The 24639-nt window shown below is 33.5% G+C and overlaps 1 protein-coding gene across 1 annotated transcript in view; it reads right to left on the reverse strand.

Annotated features, from left to right (window-relative positions):
• Positions 1 to 24639, reverse strand: part of LOC149774845 (neural cell adhesion molecule 1-like) — a 45495-nt gene that overhangs the window by 5541 nt on the left and 15315 nt on the right. The window contains exons 5-8 of the mRNA XM_089944658.1: positions 20531 to 20830; positions 18969 to 19259; positions 12817 to 12954; positions 11956 to 11986 (exon numbers count right to left, since the gene is read on the reverse strand). Of these exons, the coding sequence (XP_089800784.1) occupies positions 11956 to 11986; positions 12817 to 12954; positions 18969 to 19259; positions 20531 to 20830 (760 nt within the window). The remainder of the gene's footprint in view (positions 1 to 11955; positions 11987 to 12816; positions 12955 to 18968; positions 19260 to 20530; positions 20831 to 24639) is intronic.

Here is a 24639-nt window from a genome sequence, read left to right on the forward strand (position 1 = left end):
TGAAATCACAATCGAGTTTGATTTACGGCATATATCATTTGGTACTTTGACCAATTTCAGAATACGAAAAACACAAAATGCCCATAATGATACTACTTGTAATAAATGACGTGTCACCTAAATAACATTATTACTCCACCTTATAAACGCATGCAAATTCATGAGATAATCACCTTATAAATACTTGCAACGGCATCAACTAATAGTTTCATGCACAGTGCTTGAAAAATGCTCTAGGAGAACACATGCATATGTATGTCTGTTCATTGCTGAATGTTAAAGTGAGAATTTGTAACACTTTTGGATGTATTTGTCCTAGTTAATGTTGTGTTTTCATTCACAAGAAATGTGTATAGACATATCTTAAACAGATGCAAAATGTATAGCTCTCCTACTTGGATAGTTCACAATTGTCACAACTATCTTTCCGCTCATTGCATGCAGTGGAATGACAACAGTTATTACAAGGCAAATCATTTAAAAATATATTGATGGTAATAAAATGTTTATCTTGCACTTATCAGAAACTACTATTTACAAATTATTATCATGAATATAAATATTCATATTTATGTCTGTATTGCTTCAGATATACTTTGCTTATAGTTATTACTGCATATGTTCATTTGCAAATTATCGACCTGAGCACTACCACAAGTTGAAACAAAACCAACTGCAATTCATCGACAGAAACAATGCCCGCAACGGTCAGTAAAATTATTAACAAAACTGCACAACTCGCCTGGATGTGAGTGGCAAAGATCCAATGCCGCTGACAAGACGGTCTCATAAAACATATTAAATGAAACCAATAATGTACCGGTGGTAACAATGGCGTAATTCAATGATATGTCTGATACCGCATTTGATATCGACGCGGCTGTGTTGTTGGATCTAAGTAGACCCACCCCCCCCCAAAAAAAAATGCAAAAAAAAAATAATCATCATTCGCATCCGTCAAGGAACCTTGATCATTCAAAGAAAAACTGCAAATGGAGGACACATCTAGAGGTTTTTATTCTGTGTGAAGCTTTCTTAGAACCCAAAGGAAAACTTATACAGAACTACTACATAAGCAATGAGTTCACTCGTGCATTCCACACGTTGCTCTTGTAGTTGATATGGCATCAAAATACTGACACTTTTCCATAGATTTCCCAGGATGACCTTTGTACATTGTACCTGATTTACTACTTTCACTGAAACACCAGGATTTGTTTAGGCAATCTCTGGCTGATATGTACTTTCATGCACGTGTAATTATGGACCCCATCGTTGGTTATAAATTGATGGCCGTTATCTTTTTTTACAGGACTTTATTGCTGGAGGACACAGCTGGTTGAACAAGGGTCATTGGCGCGCCCTTGGCATAGAATCGTAACATGGTAATTAAAGATGTTACGGTTTTGTCATGTACTACGTGAAGGTAGACCCTAGCCAAAAGTAGCTTGACAGCATCATAAGTGCAGTACGAAATCACTGTTGGGTCACACTTAGGCTTTCTATGGCAAACTTAACTGGACTTGTCCCCTTCTGGTTGATTGAAGCACAGCTTAATAACCTTAATGCGGCCTAACAAAATTATGATTTTAATGTTATCCAAGTCAGAGGAGGCACAAATCAAATAAACAGTGGAATATATTACATTTCTTGTGGCAATTCCTGGGCTGGTATTGGTTGCAGCTCATGCATCTAGATAGCGCTAAAAATGCAATTGGAGGTGAAGAGTCGCAAGGAGATATATGTCGCAAATGAATTAAAAAGGAAAATGTTTTAGATTACCTGGAACAATTTCCAGAATATCCCCAAGCAGGGATATTTGACTACCATGGTACAACTTACAAAATCCTCACTGCTACTCTTTGTTTAATTGCTCATGTGGCAAAGTCAGTCAAACATTTTGATTGTGTCTCAGTGCTGTATAAACTGTCATCGATGGTTCCGCCCACAAGGAAAACTGGTACTTTCAACCTGGATTCATCAATAGGACATGGGTTGGATCGCATACACCTCCACATCTTTTATATTTTGACTCATAAGGGTTTGCATCACCATTTGAAGTTGTTGATTATTAAATTGGAGCAATAGGGAAAATTGTGGAGAAAGTTAACTATTAGATTATTCAACTATACTGACTGACATACTAACCTTAGCAAATGATCGGTTTGTTTTTTGACAATGTTTTTGATACACTCAAGCCTCACATCTTAAAGGTGCATGAGGCTGGACTATGTTTAACCAGACTTAACGACTGGTGGGGAAGAAATGCATGTATTGACAGACTTGACGATGTTGTTACAGAACGTTTCACATTTACAGCACCAGTGTTATTATTAACTGGAGATGAAATTATGTTTGATGGACGTTAAACATAGAGGTACTTATCTTTGGTATTTGTGTTTAAAATTAAATGTATCATTACCTATAAAGTGATGGATGCAGATCAAGGTACGTATCTGAAAATGAGGTTGAACATTTACCGAGGAAGTGATGAATCAGCTGACCAGTGATGTTAACATTGATACGAATTTTGTTCCACATGTTGACCAAAATCTGCATGACAACTGTAGCACTACCATACACATGTATGAACTGAAATGTAACTTTGTTAAGTTTTCAGAAAAAGAAATCAGCTGTTTGGACTATCTTAATGTACCAAGGCCAACTAAAAGCCAGCTTCCAATCATTGCATCATCACGTAAAAATTCCCAGTCATTGACTGGCATGAAAACACTTAGTAGTTCCTTCTAAAATGATGTAATATTCACAGACAAAGCCACACTGGTTATATTGTCATTTAATAATGTTTTGCCAACATTTATGCAACATTTATGCAACTGAGAAGAGAAAAAGCTTGACTGTTTTTTAAAACTTGGATGCCGTTCTATGTTTAGCCTTTCTTGGGCGAAGGAGACTACAATTATCACAAGCACCAACCAAGGAGCTATTGATCTAATTCTAAATGAATGTCGTGTCCCAGAAAGCACAACTGCTGAAGACTTAAGTATTACACAGGTAGATATTTTCTATGATTGGATAGTGGTAGTACCAGTAAAAAGTTGACTAGTTAGAACTGTGTATGCGTGTTGTACCTGAAGAAGGCATGGTTGTCAAATAATTGTTCTGCATAATTACATGTATTAATAGAATAATTAGGGCAGGCTCTCAAACTTACCGAAGTGAAAAAAGTAATTGAAGTAAAACAACAGCTAGGAAACAAAGTCTTTAGGAAAACCAATTTGCTTATAACATACAAATGTGTACGTTTTGTTGCTGATGGTATTTGTAAAATAGCCACAGAAAACACTGGTGGTTCGGGAATGAATGGAATGGAGCCACAACAAATGTCATAGTGTTGAGACTCTGTTATCTCAAACTGAGTAATATAAAATAGTAAAAACCAAAACGTTTTGCAAAATTCAACATATACTTTGTAATTCATTTACCTAGAATACAAAATGAAAATTTAAAATGAACATAGAGTATTTTGAAGTAATTCCCAAATAGTCCTAAAACTTCTACCACAATTCCAAATGTATGAAGTTCCAAATGAATTCCTGATTTGTTCCAATTAAATTCCTATATTTATTATTTTTATGTGCCCATAGTTTCTAACGTGCTAATGTGGTAGTGGTGTAGGTTTTGGAGATGTGCTAAGAGTCTTCTGATGCATACCAAGAATATAATCCAACAATTTCCTTGTCTGAATTTGTATAATTCCAAATTAATGTTCCAGTCTATGAATATTAGTAAGCTCTTTGTAATTACAGTGCATACTAATCTGAATAAATAAATCCAACCAAAAGTGAAAACTGAACACAACAATAAGATTGATTCTGCTTCAGATGTTAAGGCAAGAATGAGTAAACGTCTCAAGTAAACTAGATTATAACCCCCCCTTCTTGACCCAGTTATTAATTACTGTTTTCTAAAACATTCTGTCATTAAATTAGAAGATATTGAGATCCGAATCACCGCTATATTTTAACTCAAATTAAAGTAAATGGTTTACATTAATAATGATGTGAATATTTAAGTTATACTCATTGAGAAATATTGCCTATGATGTTCTTTACAAAATAAATATCACTGGTCAGGTACACGATGAACTTAATTTTGGACAAGGTAAGGTATAAAATACAAATGTATATAACATAAAATCATTAAGAAAAGCCGACAAATAATGAAAATAATGACAATTAAAAATACATAAAAATAGTAACATCAATTGGAATTGCTGCTGGGGCTATAATGATTGTAACCGGTGTGACTGGCAGTGCAGATAAAATGATTTAATTAACTTTCATAAACAAATACAAGCTTATTCAGAACTATTTACTTTGAGCACATAATAGTCTCGATAGAATTCGCAATATGTACTTCAGTTTCTATCAAAGAAAAACAGCCACATAGCATGGTGAAATTCAAGACAGTTTTGTTTGAAATGGCAGACCACTGACATCATGCAGAGATAAAAACCAAAGCATCTGTGAACAAAAACAGGCATGTCATTTACAGATAGTAAAATCATGCAACTGTTACCAGCATATTAATTAGTTTGCCATGATGGTACTTGGTACAGTAGCAACACACGAGGCTCATTTGGGGTGAGATGTAAACCTACGGTTTATATGTTCCTATTTAAATGACACACTCACCTGTGATTTAAGGCAAACTTCATGGGGTATAGACAGATTCCTGTTATGACATTAGTGCATATTGGTAAAATTTATTAAATAATATAAGACATACAGAAATATATTTCATTCAAAACCAACTGTTTACCGTATTTGCCTGCCTATAAGTCGTTGCGGCAAAGTTAGCAAATTTTCTATCCTTCATCCTTATATAAGTCGATGCTGAGTATAAGACAAGGCCAGATCAACACCTCGGATTGTGTTTTTTACCCCGCTCTACACAGGATCATGAATTTTATCCTACCTGTAACTCAATAATCTTTCCAGTCAGGATCATTGATTGTAACTATAAGTACCTAACTTATTTCACGAGAAGTATTTTAAACGTATTATGTACTTTCATGTACTGAGTTAGAGATAAGATAAAACTTGCGATGCTGTGGGGGAATTAAATTATGATAACTTCCAGTTTCATAAATACAAAAAGTATCACTGCATGCAATGTCAGATTACCATAAATAGGAAAATTGCATCATTAATACTAAAACTGATATGGGGGAGGGGAAGAGAGATATTGAGAGATGAATGCATATATAATCCATCGCATTTTTCTTTTTTGTACCTCGTGATCAAAATCAAATATGGTCCAATATATGAGAGAAAGAGAGTTCAGCTCTTTGTTGATTTTTGTTCTTTGTTTCGCCTTATTGCCCCCGTGTTGCTGAAGCTTTTGTCAAAGAAAACACTAACAAATGAAACAGTAAACGTAAGCTATGAAAATACATACCATATTCCTTCAGGGTTTAAATATTCACAATAGCTATATCCATACATTCTCCATTAGGTTAAATCCCAAGACCATTTTGCATGATAATTTTCTTTGCAAGTATAACAACCTCTCCATTCTCAAAAAATATGACTTTGTTTAAAGTACATGTACTCTTCCTGTACTTAGGCGGCAATTGTTTTTGACTTCTGCTCATGCTAGATGTGCTTTAATTGCTGTTGGTTCTGTTGACAAGTTAAAAAAAAATGTCACTGGCAGAGAAATTTACACTAGTATCAACCTGGCATTTCCTTTCATTATATGGAATGGTATTCAGAATACCCATGGGTAGCCTCGTTTCCTATTGGTAGCCTCGCTAATCTTATCTGGTTTGCCGAATCTTGACCTCAGACTAGTGAAATAACTGAATACAGCATAGCATAGTTAATTAGCATGTAAATATCATTTCAATGCCATGTGATTCTTTTAATAATGGAAGTGGCATCAAAAACTAGAATGAATTGTTTACCTAGTGGTATTAATTGTGAAGACATCTCTGTCTGTCTGTCTCTCAATGGGGCACATGCTTTATTTGATCATTATATGCAAGAATAAAATTGTGATGGAATATATCTTTCTCATGGTTAATCATCTTCTAATTTGTAAATTCTAATGCACACATATGTAATAAAATTTAAACAACACATATTACAAACAATGTAAATTACTGGTGAATGCTGCTTTGGCACAATTACATCTGATCTCTGTTAATTTTTGATAATGACAATCATGTAATTGTTAAAACACTAAACATGGGATCCTATATTTTTTCATACATGATCTCTTCCCCAAAATTAAATAATTTTTACACATTATTTTTAATACTCCTGGAGAATTATTTTCCATACGAAAAATATGATAGAGTGATTCACATGATATAATCCATATATAAGTCAATTCGGAGTATAAGATGAAGCTAAGATTTTCTGGTCAAAAAGTATTGTCGTATAGGCTGGCAAATACTGTAAATGAACACCAGTTTCATTTAGGCCCAGCTATGCATCAAAAGAAGTCTTTTAGCAAAAACCGAATGTTCATTTGGTTGCTGTTCCAATAGCTGACCATATGGCACCATTTTCACTCAGGAACAACTAGACCATGAGATAAAAGGCAATCCTCCATGCACTTTAGGAGAAGCAATGATAACATGAGGACAACAGATAACAGCCCATCACATATGCTATTCTGGTATATGAAGAGTAGAGCTAAAATTAGAATACACTATTTCTTAATACATGAAATGAAATACTTGTAACATTCAGAAATTTATTTTAATTTTAAAACTTATAACATGATCCTGTATTTGATCTCTAAATCGACAGATCATGAAAAAGGAAGCAATATGCTGAATTTTATTTGTAAAATTTAAGCCCATTTTAGATGTCTTTAACCCCATAGCATGTGTATAACTTGTGTAGTGTGTATTCTTTGCCTTCTGTGAAATGTACAAATCAAAGTTGAACAAACCACACCTTGAAACTGTTTCACAGTTGTATTTGTTTTACGTTTTTTATTTCAATAATTGATGTAGACATATTTCATCAAAACAAACTCAGAAACTTATGTCATATTTCATAGACTGGTTCTCTGAAAACATCACAAGTATACTACTCGTAACATTTTTCACAAGCTATGTATATTTAATTTCCTTTTTTATTAGTCAGTTTTATTTTACTTTGTTTCACTACTAGCTATTGTAATGTTCTAGTCTATGATGGACTTGACCTTATCCAAAATTAAATTCATTTTTGCTTGATACAAATTGATTATTTTATTTTAATAATTGTAAACAACTAAGATAGCTAAATTATTCACTATGTGTATAGTTTTAAAATCGGTATTATTATTAATAGAAGAGGGAAATGTTTATTTGGGTCCAATTTTTGGAATTTCATGAGTAATCCAGGTTAGGGTTTTGATTTTGTAAACATCAGGATCATTCTAGAAGGTTATTTTCCATTAAGTAATGTTAGTTGTACAAAATTCTAAATGTTACCCGAGGTCAAATAGAGAACTATATATAGTTTAACAGGATTATTTCATTCATGCTTTAAGTCTTAGGACATTCAAGTCATATTATATATTTGTGAACAGCTATATTGGACTGGAATCTATTTTCTTCAAATCAAATGAATTTAAATGATTATTTTCTCTGGAACTACAACAGTAGTCTATACAATTCTAGGATAGAGACATTCACTGGAACTTATAGTGTATTTAAGCCTGTAATTATATTTCTGTGATTTAACAAAAGACTTAGCACTTCAACACACTATGAGCTCTAACAGACATGCCATCGAATCAATTTCACATTGGTTTTCAAACCAAGGCCTGATCTAGAGTATGGCTTATGCTGGTATCACCCAACTACAGAATGATCTAGGTATCACCCCATGTCAGTAGAATATTAGAATAAGGGATATAGTAAGACTTGGATCTGCTCGTGCCTTAGGCAGCTTCTGGCAGCAGCCCAAATTTAAAGTAGGGAATATACTAAGATCACCCCTAGTTAGACCTAATGAGCTCTTAAGCTCTTAAGCAGAGATTAAACTGGGATCAATCCAGGTCAGTAGACTGTTAGAATAAGGGGTACATTAAAACTGGAACTAACTGGTATTAGGCCAGTATCTTTTCTTTTTCTTAAGTGAGTAGTTCCAGAGTTAAACCAAATTTAGTTTTGTTTTTATTTTTGTTTTTATGTATGCTGGAGAAGGTTCACCAGCTCTGTGGTAACCACTATGATGCCTATGTTTCATGAATAGGTAATACTGTATATGAATATGAATGTCTTACCAACAGGCTGAACCATATTATTCAGTTGAGTACATTTTCAGAAACACTACTGATAAGATGAAGTGATATAAAATTTGTATCGAAAAGGAGGCAAGTATTGTGCTTAGATGAGGGTTTGGACCTAATTTGAATTAATTTGAGTAGTACTGGTGCATGTGTGTGTGTTTGCATGTATGTGTTACTTCAAAGTATTTGGTGGATTGGAATGATAATACCCAATCATTCACCACATAAAATGAAAATGCACATACCTATCCATTTGCTAGAAATAAGATTTAAACTGTATGCCTGAGTTTATTGTAAAAACACCTACTGATGTACTGCCAAATCAAATAAATATACTTGTTTAGGTGAAATGATTCATCATACTAGCATCAAGGAAGTAACTTTCCCAAGTTGCTGGTTTGGAAGAAAATATTAAATTGCAGTGATGAAGGAAAAATGTTAATGTTTTAGCCCATTTGCTTACAACACACTTGAAATCAGCATAATGTATTTATATGTTATCCTATCTATCTCATGGCTGTTGGGATCATATGGACCCCCTGTCCTTTTTCCTATACTTAGGTGTACAGTTTGGCTAATTGTACATCATTATTCATCACTGGAACAGATACATAAGCATGTCATTTATTCACTTCAATTTACATTTACATTTTCATGCTGTCTAATTTTCTTTGCATGTAGAATGTCCTCTCCATTCCCAAAAATTAAGATTTTGTTTAAAGTGCATGTACTCTTCCTGTATTTAGGCAGCAACTGTTTCTGATCTCTGCTCATGCTAAATGTACTTTAAATTGCTGTTGGTTCTGTGGGAAAGTTCAAAAATGTCACTGGCTGAGAAATGTACCATAGTAACCACCTGGCATTTTCTTTAACTATATGGCACAATATTCATAATATCCATGGGTAGCCTGATTTCCCTATTAGTAGCCTCACTAATCTGATCTGGTCTGCATAATCTTGACCTCAAACAGGTGTTATCTTGGAATGACTGAATACAGCCATGGCAACAAAAACTAGAAGGAATTGCCTACCTAGTCGTATTAATTGATAATAGAATATGATACTGCACTTGTATACAAGTCAAATTAGTCATCAGGTAAGTGAACAATACAGATATACAATCACGAAGACATCTGTCTTTCTGTCTCTCAAAGGAACATACAGATTATTTGATTATTAGGTGCAAGAAAGAAAATTGTGATAGAATATGTCTTTGTCATGGTTATTCATCCTCTAACTTGTAAATTCTAATGCATATATATGTGATTAAATTTAAACAAAGTATATTACAAACAATGTACATTACTGGTGTGTGCTGCATTAGTGCAATTACATTTGATATAAGTTAATTTTTAATACCGACAATCATGTAATTGTTTAAAATACTCACTATGGGATCCTATATTTGTTCATGCATGATCTCTTCTCCAAAATAAAATATTTTCTGCACATTATTTTTCGTTCTCAAAGCTAATATTTTACGGTACAAAACTATAATCTTATAGGCTGGCAAATACTTTTAGATACAAACATTTTAATTAAACATAGACTGTTTTTTCTGAACTCTTAGACAAAACAGTGATTATATTAACAGGTCTATAATTGTTTGCATCTTTCCCAGAATTCTTTTTTTTAAGGAATCAGTTTATCAAGCACAATATCACCTTATATCCTTATATAGAGAAGTTGACAATGTGAGTAGTTGGAACAATGAAAATCATGGCGCCATCTTTTAAACACTGTGCTGGGACAATGTCAAGAAAAGTAATATTTTTACACGGATTAAGTTAACTCAATTCATTGCAACCAAACTTCACACATAGTGGCTGAAGTTGGAATGTGTTATTTTTAACATTTCATGCCCTGTAAAAATCTAAACAGATTGTTTCATCTGTTGTAAATGTATTTGAAGATTGAGGTAATTTCTCCAAGGAAGTATAAGCTAAGTTAGTGAAGAAGGTGTTGAAATGATCAGAGATATCACTAGAACTATGTTAGCTGCTATAATCTATAGTTAGTACAATATTAGCATTATCGTTTGATTCAAACTGTAACGTAGTGACTTTAACTGTTGCCATGATTTATTTATGTTGCTATTATCTCTTCAACTTTTATCACAAAAATAATATGATCTTGCTTTCTGTGCTTGCTTTCCAACTTTGCAAACAATTCTATATATAGCCGCATTATTTTGTTTTTACTATAAATTTTCCATAAATGATCCCGATAAGTTCAGTAAATATCCTTTGTTCTGCTCTTTTTGTGTTATAATCAAGCATGTTTAATGGAGCAATCTCACAGAGAACTGCTGTAAATACATCTCTAAGTTTGATCATTTCAGAAATGCATATTCAAAGCTAGAGAGCTCTTGCCAAGTTATATGTAACAACTTTGTAACAAACAGTTCATTAAGATATTTCATATTTGTTATATTTTTACTGTTATATGTTTCTTGTTTTGTCCTTTAACTATTTTCCTTGTGCAAAAGTTAAGAAAGTGATTCCTGATGCCTATACAGATTGTGCCTGACAAACACATTGATTCTTCTGGACTACTGCATACAATATGATCCAACAATGTTGAATTTGATCTGGTAACTCTTTAAAAATCCTTAGTAATTTAACTTAATATAAACATGTTTGTTATATTGACATATTTCTTACCTATTGCTGACATTTAAAGAACATACACAGAAATTGCCAAATGTCAGAATTTCATAACTGATGTAAAGTTTAACAAGGTTTCTTCAAACTGGTTAACAATATCATTCTGCTTTGCTGGTCTATAACAAGTAAAGTCACTATAAGTTACATGTTGGTGGTAATAAATCAATCCAAAGAGTGAATGCATGGTGAATGCATTGATTTTTGTAGGTAGTTCCTTTCACTGGTACAAATTTACTAAATTTTAAATAAATAAACAAAATCAGAACCTATGTAGTGCCCATCGTTTGCAATTAAAAAAAGTTTTCATTTAGTTTAGTTTTCATTTAATTACACATAATAACTACCATTTGGTAATCCTTGCTTGTAATATTACAATTATTAAAAAAATAAAGAGACAAGAAATTATATGAGGTAAAAAGTATGGCAACATCCCTTTAGATAAAGAAACAGCTCACTTTTTCTAGCTTTTGTAGATGAATATCAACTATGTTCCAATTTTAAAATAATATTTAAGATAATAGTTAAAACCAATAAGGAGCTATATCCAAAAATATTTTATTAATAATATTTTAACAATAAACCAGTGTTTCACTGTTCAACAACAGTTTTGTATGCAATTACATGTATACGGATCTTCTTAGATCAGTCCCAATACATGCCATCCCTTGCTTGATCTGGTGCACTTATTTGCCATGTCTTGATTTGTATTCTCTATCTCTCACAAGCACATGAATACACTCATGTACAAATGCATACGTACCAGGAGATATTAATTTTGCATAGCCCCATTTAGATCTATTTGGTCAGATTAGAAAAAAGAATATAGTTGAACAGAAAATATATTTTCACAACACTACATAAACTAATTTTTACTGTAATTTCAGATAATTGTAATTTAAAGTCACATTACCAAGTAAGTAGCTTTGTCATATCTTTGAATAAAGACCATTAGCATGCCCATACCTTCTAAAGCATTTTTGTCATTCTGTAACAAAATACCATAAAGTGAAATCAGTGTCATTCTTACCTTTCATTTTGCTCCCTCATTACATCAGTTTCTGTAATTGAAATAAATTAAGATATAATGAAACAAAAACAGAGATTATTGATAAATTTATAAGTCGAATAACACAATATTTAAAACAATTATTCCACTATTGTTGGGTATATTGCATATTAACACCAATATGTATATTAATTTATGAGTTGAATTTTGTCATTTGAAGTGATTTATTAATTATAAATGGTTCTAATAGTTCTCACTGTGTCAAGATGGAGCTCACCAAAATGGTACAAAGGAAAATTATTAATAATTATGGACATGAATTAATGTTGAAGTCTGGGTTCCAAAATTAACAAAAATATACAAGTAGGAATTTAAAGACATAAGACTTGTCATGAAAGAAGGAAAAGGCATATACTCACACATGAACAAGTGCGACTGGATAATTTACAGCTACCTAAAGTCTCTTTGGGTCCATACATGTTATATTGTCTAATATTTATGAAAAGCATGTAGGATTGAAATAGACTTCATATATATATATATATATCTATATATATATATATATATATATATATATATATATATATATATATATATATGGCAATGCCAGACTAAATTACACACAGTTGAAATATAATAATATGAACAAGTCGTCAATGGATATTATAATATAGGTCAACTATTACATAAATGAAGAAAAATAGACAAGTCTTGAATTTACGAATGTGATAAAAGCTTAAACCAATTTCATTTGTTGCCAAGAATTATTATAAATATCAAAGATATAACTTGTCTACTTATTTTCTACCATTCCTTTACACATGCATGTATAATGGTATTTAAGTTACTTTGTAAGATGTTACTGATGATAATCTTTCTTACCATCTTCATTTTGCTTTTTATGCTGATATCTTCTCCAAAGGAATATACCTATTCCCATGACTACAATGACCACAAATCCAGCACTTACACCCCCAGCTATCCCAGCAACTGGACTTCCAATAGTTTCGGGTGTACCCTCTACATAAATAATGAATGAGAGTAATTTAAATCATACTGATTGATGGTACGAATATAATCCTCTTAGCAACGCACCTTCTTTTAGCTATAAGTAAAAGTGAAAAATCATACATAATGTCATATCTTCAGAAACATGTAAGAAATTCAGGTTTACCTGTCTGCTTTATTGCTGTTAAGTCATTTTAATACAGGCTTAACTAGCATAATTGATTTTCAGTACAACGCATCTAATTTGTACTTATAATCTGTATACTAATGCAATGAGGATATTACATGTATTGTTCCTCTTTGCGTATTATTATGAAGTTGTAATTCGGTGCACTGTTTAAAAAAAAATCTTAAAGTACATGCAGATTCTACCAAAGTATTATTGCATGCAAGCGTATCCTGATCAATTTAGTTTATCTTCAAATTAAAAAAATCAGATCAATGCAGCTTTACAGATACCAATGGCTGCTGCATCTTTCAGAATACCAACATCAATTTGACTAATAATTACATGTGATCATGAAATTGATGACAGGCTCCATGACTGGCCAGTTGGCACAAAAAGGCTTAGGAACAGGTGCTCAATTTTCAAAATGATGTCTAGACTAACCAGTCGCTAAAATGTGTCTATCAATACAATTGGTGTACATGGTGTACATGAGAGGTCTCTGAAGAACAAGAAATTGAAGAAGTTTACTGAACTGGTCACTATAATTTCAAAGGGCGGGGGTGCAAGCTTATGGCTGAGATTTTGTTTCAAGCCTGTACATTTTTTATTTCTTTTCGTTTTGGTATCATTTGCATTAAATTGATCTGATTCATATAACACAGATCTTGCTCGTTCTTATCTTTTCAGATATATATTGCTTACCTAACTGAGTTACATACAACATTTATGCTGTTCACATCTGGAAGTCTAATGTATTATTTGTGGCAATTAAACAGTCAAAACATTATTTGTAGCAGTTTACACGGCCGACATGGCTGAGCTTTCGAAAAAAGCAACTATCGCCCTGCCATGCCTATCACATTGTTTTAAAATTGTGTATGAAAACTATAGTGACAGTTAACTGTATATGTTGCCAAGTTTTCAACATTCAGAAAGAAAGAAAGAGATAAACTACTTCAAAGAGTTGAAAAGATCTTTAATGTTAAACCAATAAAAAAGGTATGCTGTTATATAATTAATTAAGTATTCTGTTTTGAGGATGCCAACTAAATTACATCCCCTTCCTTCTATAGTGTAATAACTGTATGCTAATAATAGGAATCATTCTGAATAGATAAAATAAAGTTAGATTGACTTATTTTTTTTCAAGTATTTCTACAATAGTAAAGGTAATATGAAGTTAGGTTTTTATTATGAGACTAATTACAATTCTGGTGTTGTGATGTAATGTGATTTGGATATTTAACGTAGCTTTAACAATTTTTTCAGTCATATCGCTACGATGTCTGCAATGTGGCAGTTTATAGTGATGTCTAGCAATGGGGCATCATGCTGCAGACATGTAGCATGATGTCCCACCCAGTCACATTATCCTGACACCAGGCCGACCAGTCCTAACACTAACCTCTTAATCCTGAGCACCAAGCAGGGCAGCTGTTAGTACCATTTTTGTAAGTCTTTGGTATGACTTGGCCGGGAATTGAACCCACGACCTCCCGCATCCAAGGCAGACGCTCTAACCACTAGGCCACCGGAGCGGTAATTACAATTCTGGAACACTTGAAACATGTACATTAGTAGGGATTGCCACATAAATGTATTTCCATGGAAATGAATCACTTTAATTGAAAATAATTTGAAGAAAATAAAATATTTAGCTGCAGACCTGGTCACAACATAAAACAACTTGACTGTTCAAGTGTTAGGGCATGACTGCTAAATCCTTATCATGACATCAGTTATAAGACTAACTAAAATGCAAAACAAACACCCGGATGGGGATCAACAGTTCATCTTTCCAGAAGGAATATAATTTTTTTACATGATAATTATCACATGATCCAGGTATGGCCTTGACTTAACTTAATAATTCTTGCTCTGAGAAAGAATTTTTTTTTAAAAGTTGTTTACCAAAATAGTCATTAGTTCTGAATCAAGGTCAGAAACTAGATAGTGTTTCTATTTTTTGGTGTTTATCAATGAAATAAAAAAGTTAGGTCAAACAGAACTGAACTTAATTCTTAAAAAAGTGAGTCCAGTAAACAATATTACATTACAATAACATGTAATGAAATATTAAAAAAATTAGAAGATGATGGCATCATGACTTGCATAAAAAGCTGCTTGAAACCTGTAGCACAAAGTGTCTTAATTGAGGCCATAGATATAGGCTCTGCATTTATTACTTGGTTTGATACTATTTTAGTGTCTGACATATTATTGCCATAACCCTTTCTCTGTGCCTTTCTGGTAGTTATGGCCTACTTAATTTCATACACGAAATGGTGGATGCTTTTGGGTACTAACCTGCTATGTCTGGTAATATCAAACCTGAAATTGTGTGTAAAGGAGAAAATGGTGCTCTATTTGCCAGAATACCCTTTTTCACCAAATAATGAACCAACTATTCTGCATCTCTTTCTTCATTAAAGAAGCCTTCACTTCTGAAGATTATAATGTAACACTTTTACAGATTATGACAGATTTTAAACTACTAAAACATCTTTATTCTAATTAACTTTCAAATGAAAATGATGAGATGAGAGACAATCGTTCTTTTGATACAGTAAGTGCTCTGTTTCAAAGATTCTGACTGCTCTATCAAATAATTAAAACCAAACTCTCTGGCACTGATTCCAATAGTGGCAAATAAACAATATATCTGTGCTGTCATAGCACTGTATGAAGTCACTTCATGCCTATATTTAATATTATAGTTTTAGATGAAATCTGTCAGAATAATTATTTAGAGACAGAAAGAGTAACTGAAATGTTGAAAGTAAGCTTGAAGTTAAACCTTTTCACAGACAATAAATCCAGTTAGGTGAAATCTGTTTTGAACAGATAATATTAAGAGAGAGAAACAGAAATTCTGAAGTCAGACTGAAGTTTCAACCCTTCTAAGTGCATCAATTTGCACCAATCAGAATATAACTATTAGAAATGAATGATCGAAAAGGGCCCATCTCACTACACTTTACTGTACATGGCTTTAAACAGAGCACATTGTGTTGGGAAACCAAATTTACAAGAATATTAACATTCTGGGCAGTGATGCCCCGAAATGATGCTGCTGAATGCCTGAAATACAGAAACATTAAATCAAGCAACAGCCATATAATAAAGGCCAAACAGGGAGCAGACAAAATCAAGCTCTTGAAACACATATATACATCTATTTAACAATGTAGTCACAAATTGCATGCAAAGATATAAAATTGTTTCAGGACATAAATCTGTCCACAATGGAGTTGACAGGACAAAATATACATGATGCACATATATGTTATTGAATTAATGTACTGTGCACACCATATATCATCAGATTATGTTGAATGGTATATACATTCTCAACTGAGCAAAGCTGCTCACAAGGAACTGTCTTACAGAAGTTTAGATTTACAAATGTTAGAGAAATGAGAACAACTACTACCGAATGGAAGTTGAAATGAAAAGCAATAACAGGCATATGTACATTTAATTATATGTAGCTATTTAAGAAATATGGTGCTTACAAAAAATGTAGATAGAAGGAAAGACAGAAATATGGATAGACTGGCAGAAAACATGATCACTGTTGGAATCCTGCTTGGCAATATGGAACCATGACAAGCTTCCAATCACGATTCTCTGGATAACCAGATGGACAACCAGAAGGATCAGATCAACAAGGGCGCATAATAAATTAAGGGTCAGGTGGATAATAAACATTAAAGGTATTCTTTAATGTAAAGCTGGACATCAAATTTTAGTACAATATTTTAGAGTCGAATAAAGTGTTTCAAGTCTTTTCGATTTAGATAAAGATTAGCTCACCATGTTTACCAGTGACAACATTAGCTTACTGACATTCATATTACTAAATGCCCATTACAGATTATGCAAATGATTTAACAGCATACCTTTAGTGTGATTTGGATTATTAGGGCATACCGTTTAATGTGACTTGGATTATTAGGGCATACCTTTTAACGTGATTTGGATTATTATGGCATACCTTTAAGTGTGATTTGGATTATTACATTGGAGACACTGCTTGACTCCAAAGCATACCTTTACGTGTGATTTGGAATATTACATTGGAGACACTGCTTGACCCCAAAGCATACCATTAAGTGTGATTTGGACTATTACATTGGAGACACTGCTTGACCCTAAAGCATACCTTTAAGTGTGATTTGGACTATTACATTGGAGACAATGCTTGACCCCAAAGCATACCTTTATGTGTGATTTGGATTATTAGGACATACCTTTAAGTGTGATTTGGACTATTGCATTGGAGACAATGCTTGACCCTAAAGCATACCTTTAAGTGTGATTTGACTATTACATTGGAGACACTGCTTGACCCCAAAGAATACCTTTAAGTGTGATTTGGACTATTACATTGGAGACAATGCTTCACTCCAAAGCATACCTTTAAGTGTGATTTGGACTATTACATTGGAGACACTGCTTGACCCCAAAGAATACCTTTAAGTGTGATTTGGGCTATTACATTGGAGACACTGCTTGACCCCCAACGAATACCTTTAACTGTGATTTGGACTATTACATTGGAGACAATGCTTGACCCCAAAGCATACCTTTAAGTGTGATTTGACTATTACATTGGAGACACTGCTTGACCCCAAAGCATACCTTTAAGTGTGATTTGGACTATTACATTGGATACACTGCTTGACCCCTAAGAATACCTTTAAGTGTGATTTCGACTATTACATTGGAGACACTGCTTGACCACAAAGCATACCTTTAAGTGTGATTTGGACTATTACATTGGAGACAATGCTTGACCCCAAAGCATACCTTTAAGTGTGATTTGGACTATTATATTGGAGACAATGCTTGACCCCAAACCATACCTTTAAGTGTGATTTGGATTATTAGGACATACCTTTAAGTGTGATTTGGACTATTATATTGGAGACAATGCTTGACCCAAAATATACCTTTAAGTGGGATTTGGACTATTACATTGGAGACAATGCTTGACCCCAAAGCGTACCTTTAAGTGTGATTTGGATTATTAGGACATACCTTTAAGTGTGATTTGGACTATTGCATTGGAGACAATGCTTGACCCAAAAGCATGCCTTTATGTGTGATTTGGATTATTAGGACATACCTTTAAGTGTGATTTGGATTATTGCATTGGAGACAATGCTTGACCCAAAAGCATACCTTTAAGTGTGATTTGGACTATTAAATTGGAGACACTGCTTGACCCCAAAGAATATCTTTAAGTGTGATTTGGACTATTACATTGGAGACACTGCTTGACCCCAAAGCATACCTTTAAGTGTGATTTGGACTATTACATTGGAGACACTGCTTGACACCAAAGCATACCTTTAAGTGTGATTTGGACTATTACATTGGAGACACTGCTTGACCCAAAGAATACCTTTAAGTGTGATTTGGGCTATTACATTGGAGACACTGCTTGACCCAAAATAATACCTTTAAGTGTGATTTGGACTATTACATTGGAGACACAGCTTGACCCCAAAGCATGCCTTTAAGTGTGATTTGACTATTACATTGGAGACACTGCTTGACCCCAAAGAATACCTTTAAGTGTGATTTGGACTATTACATTGGAGACAATGCTTGACCCCAAAGCATACCTTTAAGTGTGATTTGGACTATTGTATTGGAGACAATGCTTGACCCCAAAGCATACCTTTAAGTGTGACTTGGACTATTACATTGGAGACAATGCTTGACCCCAAAACATACCTTTAAGTGTGATTTGGACTATTGTATTGGAGAAAATGCTTGACCCCAAAGCATACCTTTAAGTGTGATTTGGACTATTACATTGGAGACAATGCTTGACCCCAAAGCATACCTTTAAGTGTGATTAGGATTATTACACTGGACACACTGCTTGACCCGATAGAGTTGCTGGCTGCCATGGATATACTGTACTCTGTGCTGGGAATAAGGTCTTCTATTGTCTGAATCCCAGATTTGCCATATCCAGGATCAGGTGCATACACACTTCTTGTGATGTCACCAGCTTTAATCATAATATGGAATGTTTGCTCTAATCCACCATTATATCCTGCAACCCACTGCACTGTCAGGCTTGTTTGTCCTACATCTGTAACTGTTACATTGGAGGGAATGTCAGGGACATCTACAAAGAGAACGTGTAGGTGCATGACAAATCACCAAAAGATATTTCCTGAACTGAGATATCAAATTCAACAATTAAAAATTTATCAATGTTTATTTGTTTTGAGATTTTCACTGAAAATATCTTCATTACAGTTTTGAAGATCTGCCATCAGCTGAACCTCTTGTTACATATTCTGTCATTATTCTCTTTAAGCATGTAACTTTGAAGGAATTCAGTGAAATGATTTCTTTTGATTATTTGTTGTACTGATGAAATGTCTTTGAATAATATTCTATGAAGTCAAAATGATGATCCTATATGAATAAGGAAACCCTTTTTACAACAAGCATTGCTTGAATGAAATCTTCAAGATATGAAGATGAATGCAACAATACCCATATATTTTCATTGAGAATGTACACAAATTAAATAAGGATATGGATATATTTACATCTGGATTAGGCCCAAGTCCAGATCAAATAATCAGTGTGAGGTACACATCAATTAAAGTTTGAGGCTTTAGATGTTACTTGTATCTTAAATATTACAAATAATGCACACTATTGGATTTTGAAGCTAGTCCAAGTCCCAAATCTTTCTACAAAAAAGATGTGATCTAACGTCATATCCAGGGATGTGTAGTGCTTGCAAGAATGTTTCAGGCAATTGACTTGCAGCACACCCATAACGCATACCAATATTTGCATGCCAAATACTGGGGTAGAAGGTGTCTACAAAATATACAAGTAAAATCATTAAGTTTTGCTTTAGGCTTTATTGCCTTAAATAAAATGTGAGATACAACAATTATATTATTATTGCAATGACAATTTAAAGTTCTATGTGTGAACTTCATGTTGATATAACCCATCGATTTAGAAGCAGTGGCAATATCAAGACTTTCTTAATGGCCACCATAACAGTCATATTTAAAGTGAAAAAGGCTCTATATTTAATTCAGAATCAACTAGACATCAAACAGAGTGATGATATGAACATCTGCTCAGGATGGGCAGAAATGCAATTCGTGGAAGATGGCTGTTGTGGCATTCACACTTGATGTCATCATTTTCACTTCGGACCAGATGGATCTTGAGATGAATTTGTACAGGAGGAATGGTGATAAAATAAATTTGTTTTAACAAGTGCAGGACCAGACAATGGATGTCAAGGCCACCATATAAACTATTTTGATCCATGATTAGGAGAGTGAAACATTCCTAGCAAATGTCCCAGACACCATGCATAATTACTTTTACATTTAATGACTAAGCAGACAAGTTACTTACCTGCTGGTATCAGCTGAAACACTTCTATGGCTGATGTAGGAAATATATTTTTTGCTATGACCTTGTAAAATCCAAAGTCATTGATGCTCAGGTTTGTAAAGACCAGTATAGACTGCAGTCCATTATCATATTTGGTTGCAGAGTCAGGAAGCCCTCTGTCCTCACTTCCATTTCCAATGAAGATCCAGTTAAATCTTGGTTCTGGTAGTGATATCACTCTGTAGTTTAGACTTGCATATCCATATCGCTTGCTATAAACCTTAGTCACTGGAGGTGATCGAAAATCAGTCCTTGGATGACCTGTAAAATTAATATTTGGTTAATGCATAACAGAAACACATTTGCAGATGTCAACATGCTTCTCCCTAGCTTCTATCTAATGTATGTCATGTGAAATCGTCACATACAAATCCAGTCAGTAATCACGAAATTTCCTAGAATTGAGAAAAATAAAAATAATCTATTCATTCCAGATCAAATCAAAAAGTTGTTGCAATGCACATTCATTCATTATATGACTCCAAATTTCAATTTTAACTAGACATGCCATTTTCTTTCGAAAGTTATGTCGAGTGCGCGACTAAGTTCAAATTCATCTGGGCGGAGTTATGTGCGCAGAAATAATGTTGATTTGTGTAATGATGTGTATTTAGTTTGGAATGCGGCATACATTCATTTACGTTGTTTCTTGTAGTTTATTTTGTTTATATAATTAAACCTTAGGTAGAATAAAAAAATGAGCATATAATTAAAAGGTTACTGCATTTGTATGGGAAAATATGAACTCGTTTTGTCGGAAGGATATACTGCACTCCCAAGGTCGAGCAGTATTCCATCCCAAAACTCGTTCATATTTTCCCATATAAATGCAGTAACCTATAAATCCAAGGACATTTCGTGATTATGGACTGGATTTGTATGTGATGATTCCACATGAAATACATGAGACTGAAGCAAGGGAGAAGCGTGTTGACATCTGCAAATGTGTTTCTGTTTCTGTCATTGAATGTTTGAAATCATAATGTGGGAAAAATATGAAGTCTTTCAATTGCAATTATCAAAAAGGTACTATGGAATTTAATGCTTATTTCTTTTTGAGTGCAGTAAGGAGGATGCTATTGCACTTATCATCGAAAGTACAGCACAATTTCGAAATGTGTAATCCAGATTGAAAACCTATGACATGGCTCATGTAATTCAGATTTGCAGAATTAAGAAAATACATTTTGAGGAAATTCAGGATGTAATAAGTATATTTTATTTTGCCATTCTTTTCACCAGCTAAAGAAGAGAGTATATGACTTGTCACTTGTGTGTTATTTGTAAGGACCTTATCTTGCATCTGTAGCTAGCCTAACATAGTATCAACGTGGAATGTGCCAAAGCAGTTGGTAAGTGGCAGTCCACGAAGCATGTTAGTTCATTCAGAAACAAATTTAAACAACCACAATGTAAAGAGCCTCTTACGCGAGTGTACATGATTTTTGTACAAATCAAAAGTGCTGGCGTCTGCGTCCATTGTTTGTTTATAATAGAAAGTACTTCCTTTATGCACGTTAATGATATATGTGTATTGTCGCATGAGTTCAGTATCGGTTAATACTGAACGATTCTGACAATGTAAATTTAACTGGAAAAAAATGAGCATATAATAAGGAAACTTTACCAATGAATAAACATATTTACTTATACTAACAACTGTATTTGCCTGAAGGGATCTACTGAGGGGTGGGAGTGACTAGAATGTGTCTAAATCATGATCACAAATAAAAATTCTTAACATCTGTTAGCACAATATAAAATGAAGGTCACAGTGACCTCTGGTTTTATGGGTGTGTTAGTTATAGATGCATTATTTATAATATATCATAATCAAAACATAAACAAAATACAAAATAAATGAAGTTTTGAATACAAGATGTCATCAATCGCTAAAGGTGAAATATAGGTCACATGGACCTCTTTTTGCTAAACAGGATCTTTCATGATTCAAGGTAGGATAGTATGCACAAAACAGACCAAAAACTCATATGGCTATAGGCTAAATACAATAATGTAGCCAAAATTATAAGATGATAAAATATAGGCCATATTGAGCCTTTTTCTTGTTATTGTGTGGTAGTAGCAGGGATGCATATCATCATAACTTTTATAATTCTAGCATTAACAGTGACTGAGCACTGACCAGCAAATACAACATTAAACCAAATATATTGAGAATAAAATATTATCCACAATCGTCTACTGAAATGGTGGAGTAGTACATATCAAAATGCATCCCCAACTTTCACAATGTTTGACAGCATGGTAATGTATATAGCATACCAGAAACCTACATCGTCTTGAGACAAATGCAAAACTTGATAAAAGCCAGCATTATGTAACATATACATCACAGTGGCCTTTTCTGAAATGGGTGTAATATTAAGAGAAATGTATACAATCATCTAAATTAATGACTGAAGTATGAATAGTAAATACATCAAACTGAATCAGTGTGCCAAAATTAGTAACATGCAAAATTTTGATCTACAGTTCAATGAAGGTGTACTACTTATCAAAATGCACCACATCACCATGTTCCATGATTCCAGGTATAACAATATATAAACAAGAACTCCTTGCCAGGAATGATTCTGTACTGGCCAACAATGAATTTTCAGGAGCTTTGGACAAGTTCATATATTTTTATGCAATAACAAGGTCATAAAGTTAGCCATTATGTAAGTAAATGGGTTGCCGATGGATAACAGGCCATCACATAAGCTATTCTGCTATATGACCACTAGAGCTAAGGCACCATTGAAAGAAATTGATGCTCTATTGTCTTTTTTAGAATTTCTATGAAGACAAGATAGGACTATTTCCTCTTTGTAAATGCCGAGTACTTTGAGCATCTCTAATATTTTTCATTGTTAATACGTTTCAAATTAGCCACTTTGGTGGACATAATTGGTCATCAGAGTATATTTTGCACCAATTTCATCTAGGACCAAGAAGACATTACTCTAACTCTTTTGCTGAATGCCTCCTAATCAATATGATTGTTCCATCCATGGAAAGTAGTGACAGCAAGAATTTTTCAAAACGGCCATTGTTGCAGCCATATTGGACATACCTTTTGCAACATGTTCATACCAGAACAACCAGTTATCACAATGTTTTCTGGTAAAATCCCATGATGATATGGTCCTATTTTTCAGTGAAGTATTTGAAATATTTTCAAGAGTGCCACAATTTTAATTCAGAACCAACAAAATATAATATAAAGTCTTCCTGTAAAAACCCATGTTGATAGAACTTTCCGTTTGGGAGTAAAAATAAATGTTTTACAATGGCTGTAATAATTGCATAACTGGATATCAAATTAGCAGAATTTCTATCAAGAAACAATCATAGAGCATAACAAGTCTTTAAGTGAAAACCAACGTGACAAACCATCTAAGACAAATATCTATATGAAGATTATCAAGACGACCATTGTGGTGGCCATATTGGAGGCATGATTAGCACCACTTTCATTTAGAATCAACGTTATCAGTAATACTCACTTGTTGAGATGAACACTTATTATGGAAAAGTGGTGATAACAAGACTTTTAGCCTGACCACAATGGTAGTCATTGTGGATATATGAGTGAACCATTTTCATTTTGGGACAACTAAACTTCATAAGCAGTCTTTTATTAAAAGCTCCATGTTGATATTGTCACAGCTATAAATAGTTCTAAAGAAAATAAGTGTCATAATTGACACTCATATTAGTACATAATAATAATAATAATGTGGACTTAGTACAGCGCCTTATCTTTTGAAGCTCTAACCAATTTACAATATTAGATAACACATACAACATGTACAAAGAGAAGATTACAGAAACACCATGTATTTATAATACAAAAATATGCTGACAATAATTAATGAAGTAAACATTAAGTATTTGGGTCTGTTCTTGTAGTCAAAATAGCTAAGCTTTAAGTGTACTCTTGAACAAGATTATTGTCATTGTGTCTATCATCTATGAACAATTTGTTCCACACAGCCGGGGCCAATTACACAAAAGAACATTTTATACTGTGAACAGATTTTGTGTCTGATTCTGGATTGAAT

Source organism: Sinohyriopsis cumingii, unplaced genomic scaffold (genome assembly GCF_028554795.1).
Source record: "Sinohyriopsis cumingii isolate HCF-2022 unplaced genomic scaffold, ASM2855479v2 utg000127l, whole genome shotgun sequence".
NCBI classification, from domain to species: domain Eukaryota; kingdom Metazoa; phylum Mollusca; class Bivalvia; order Unionida; family Unionidae; genus Sinohyriopsis; species Sinohyriopsis cumingii.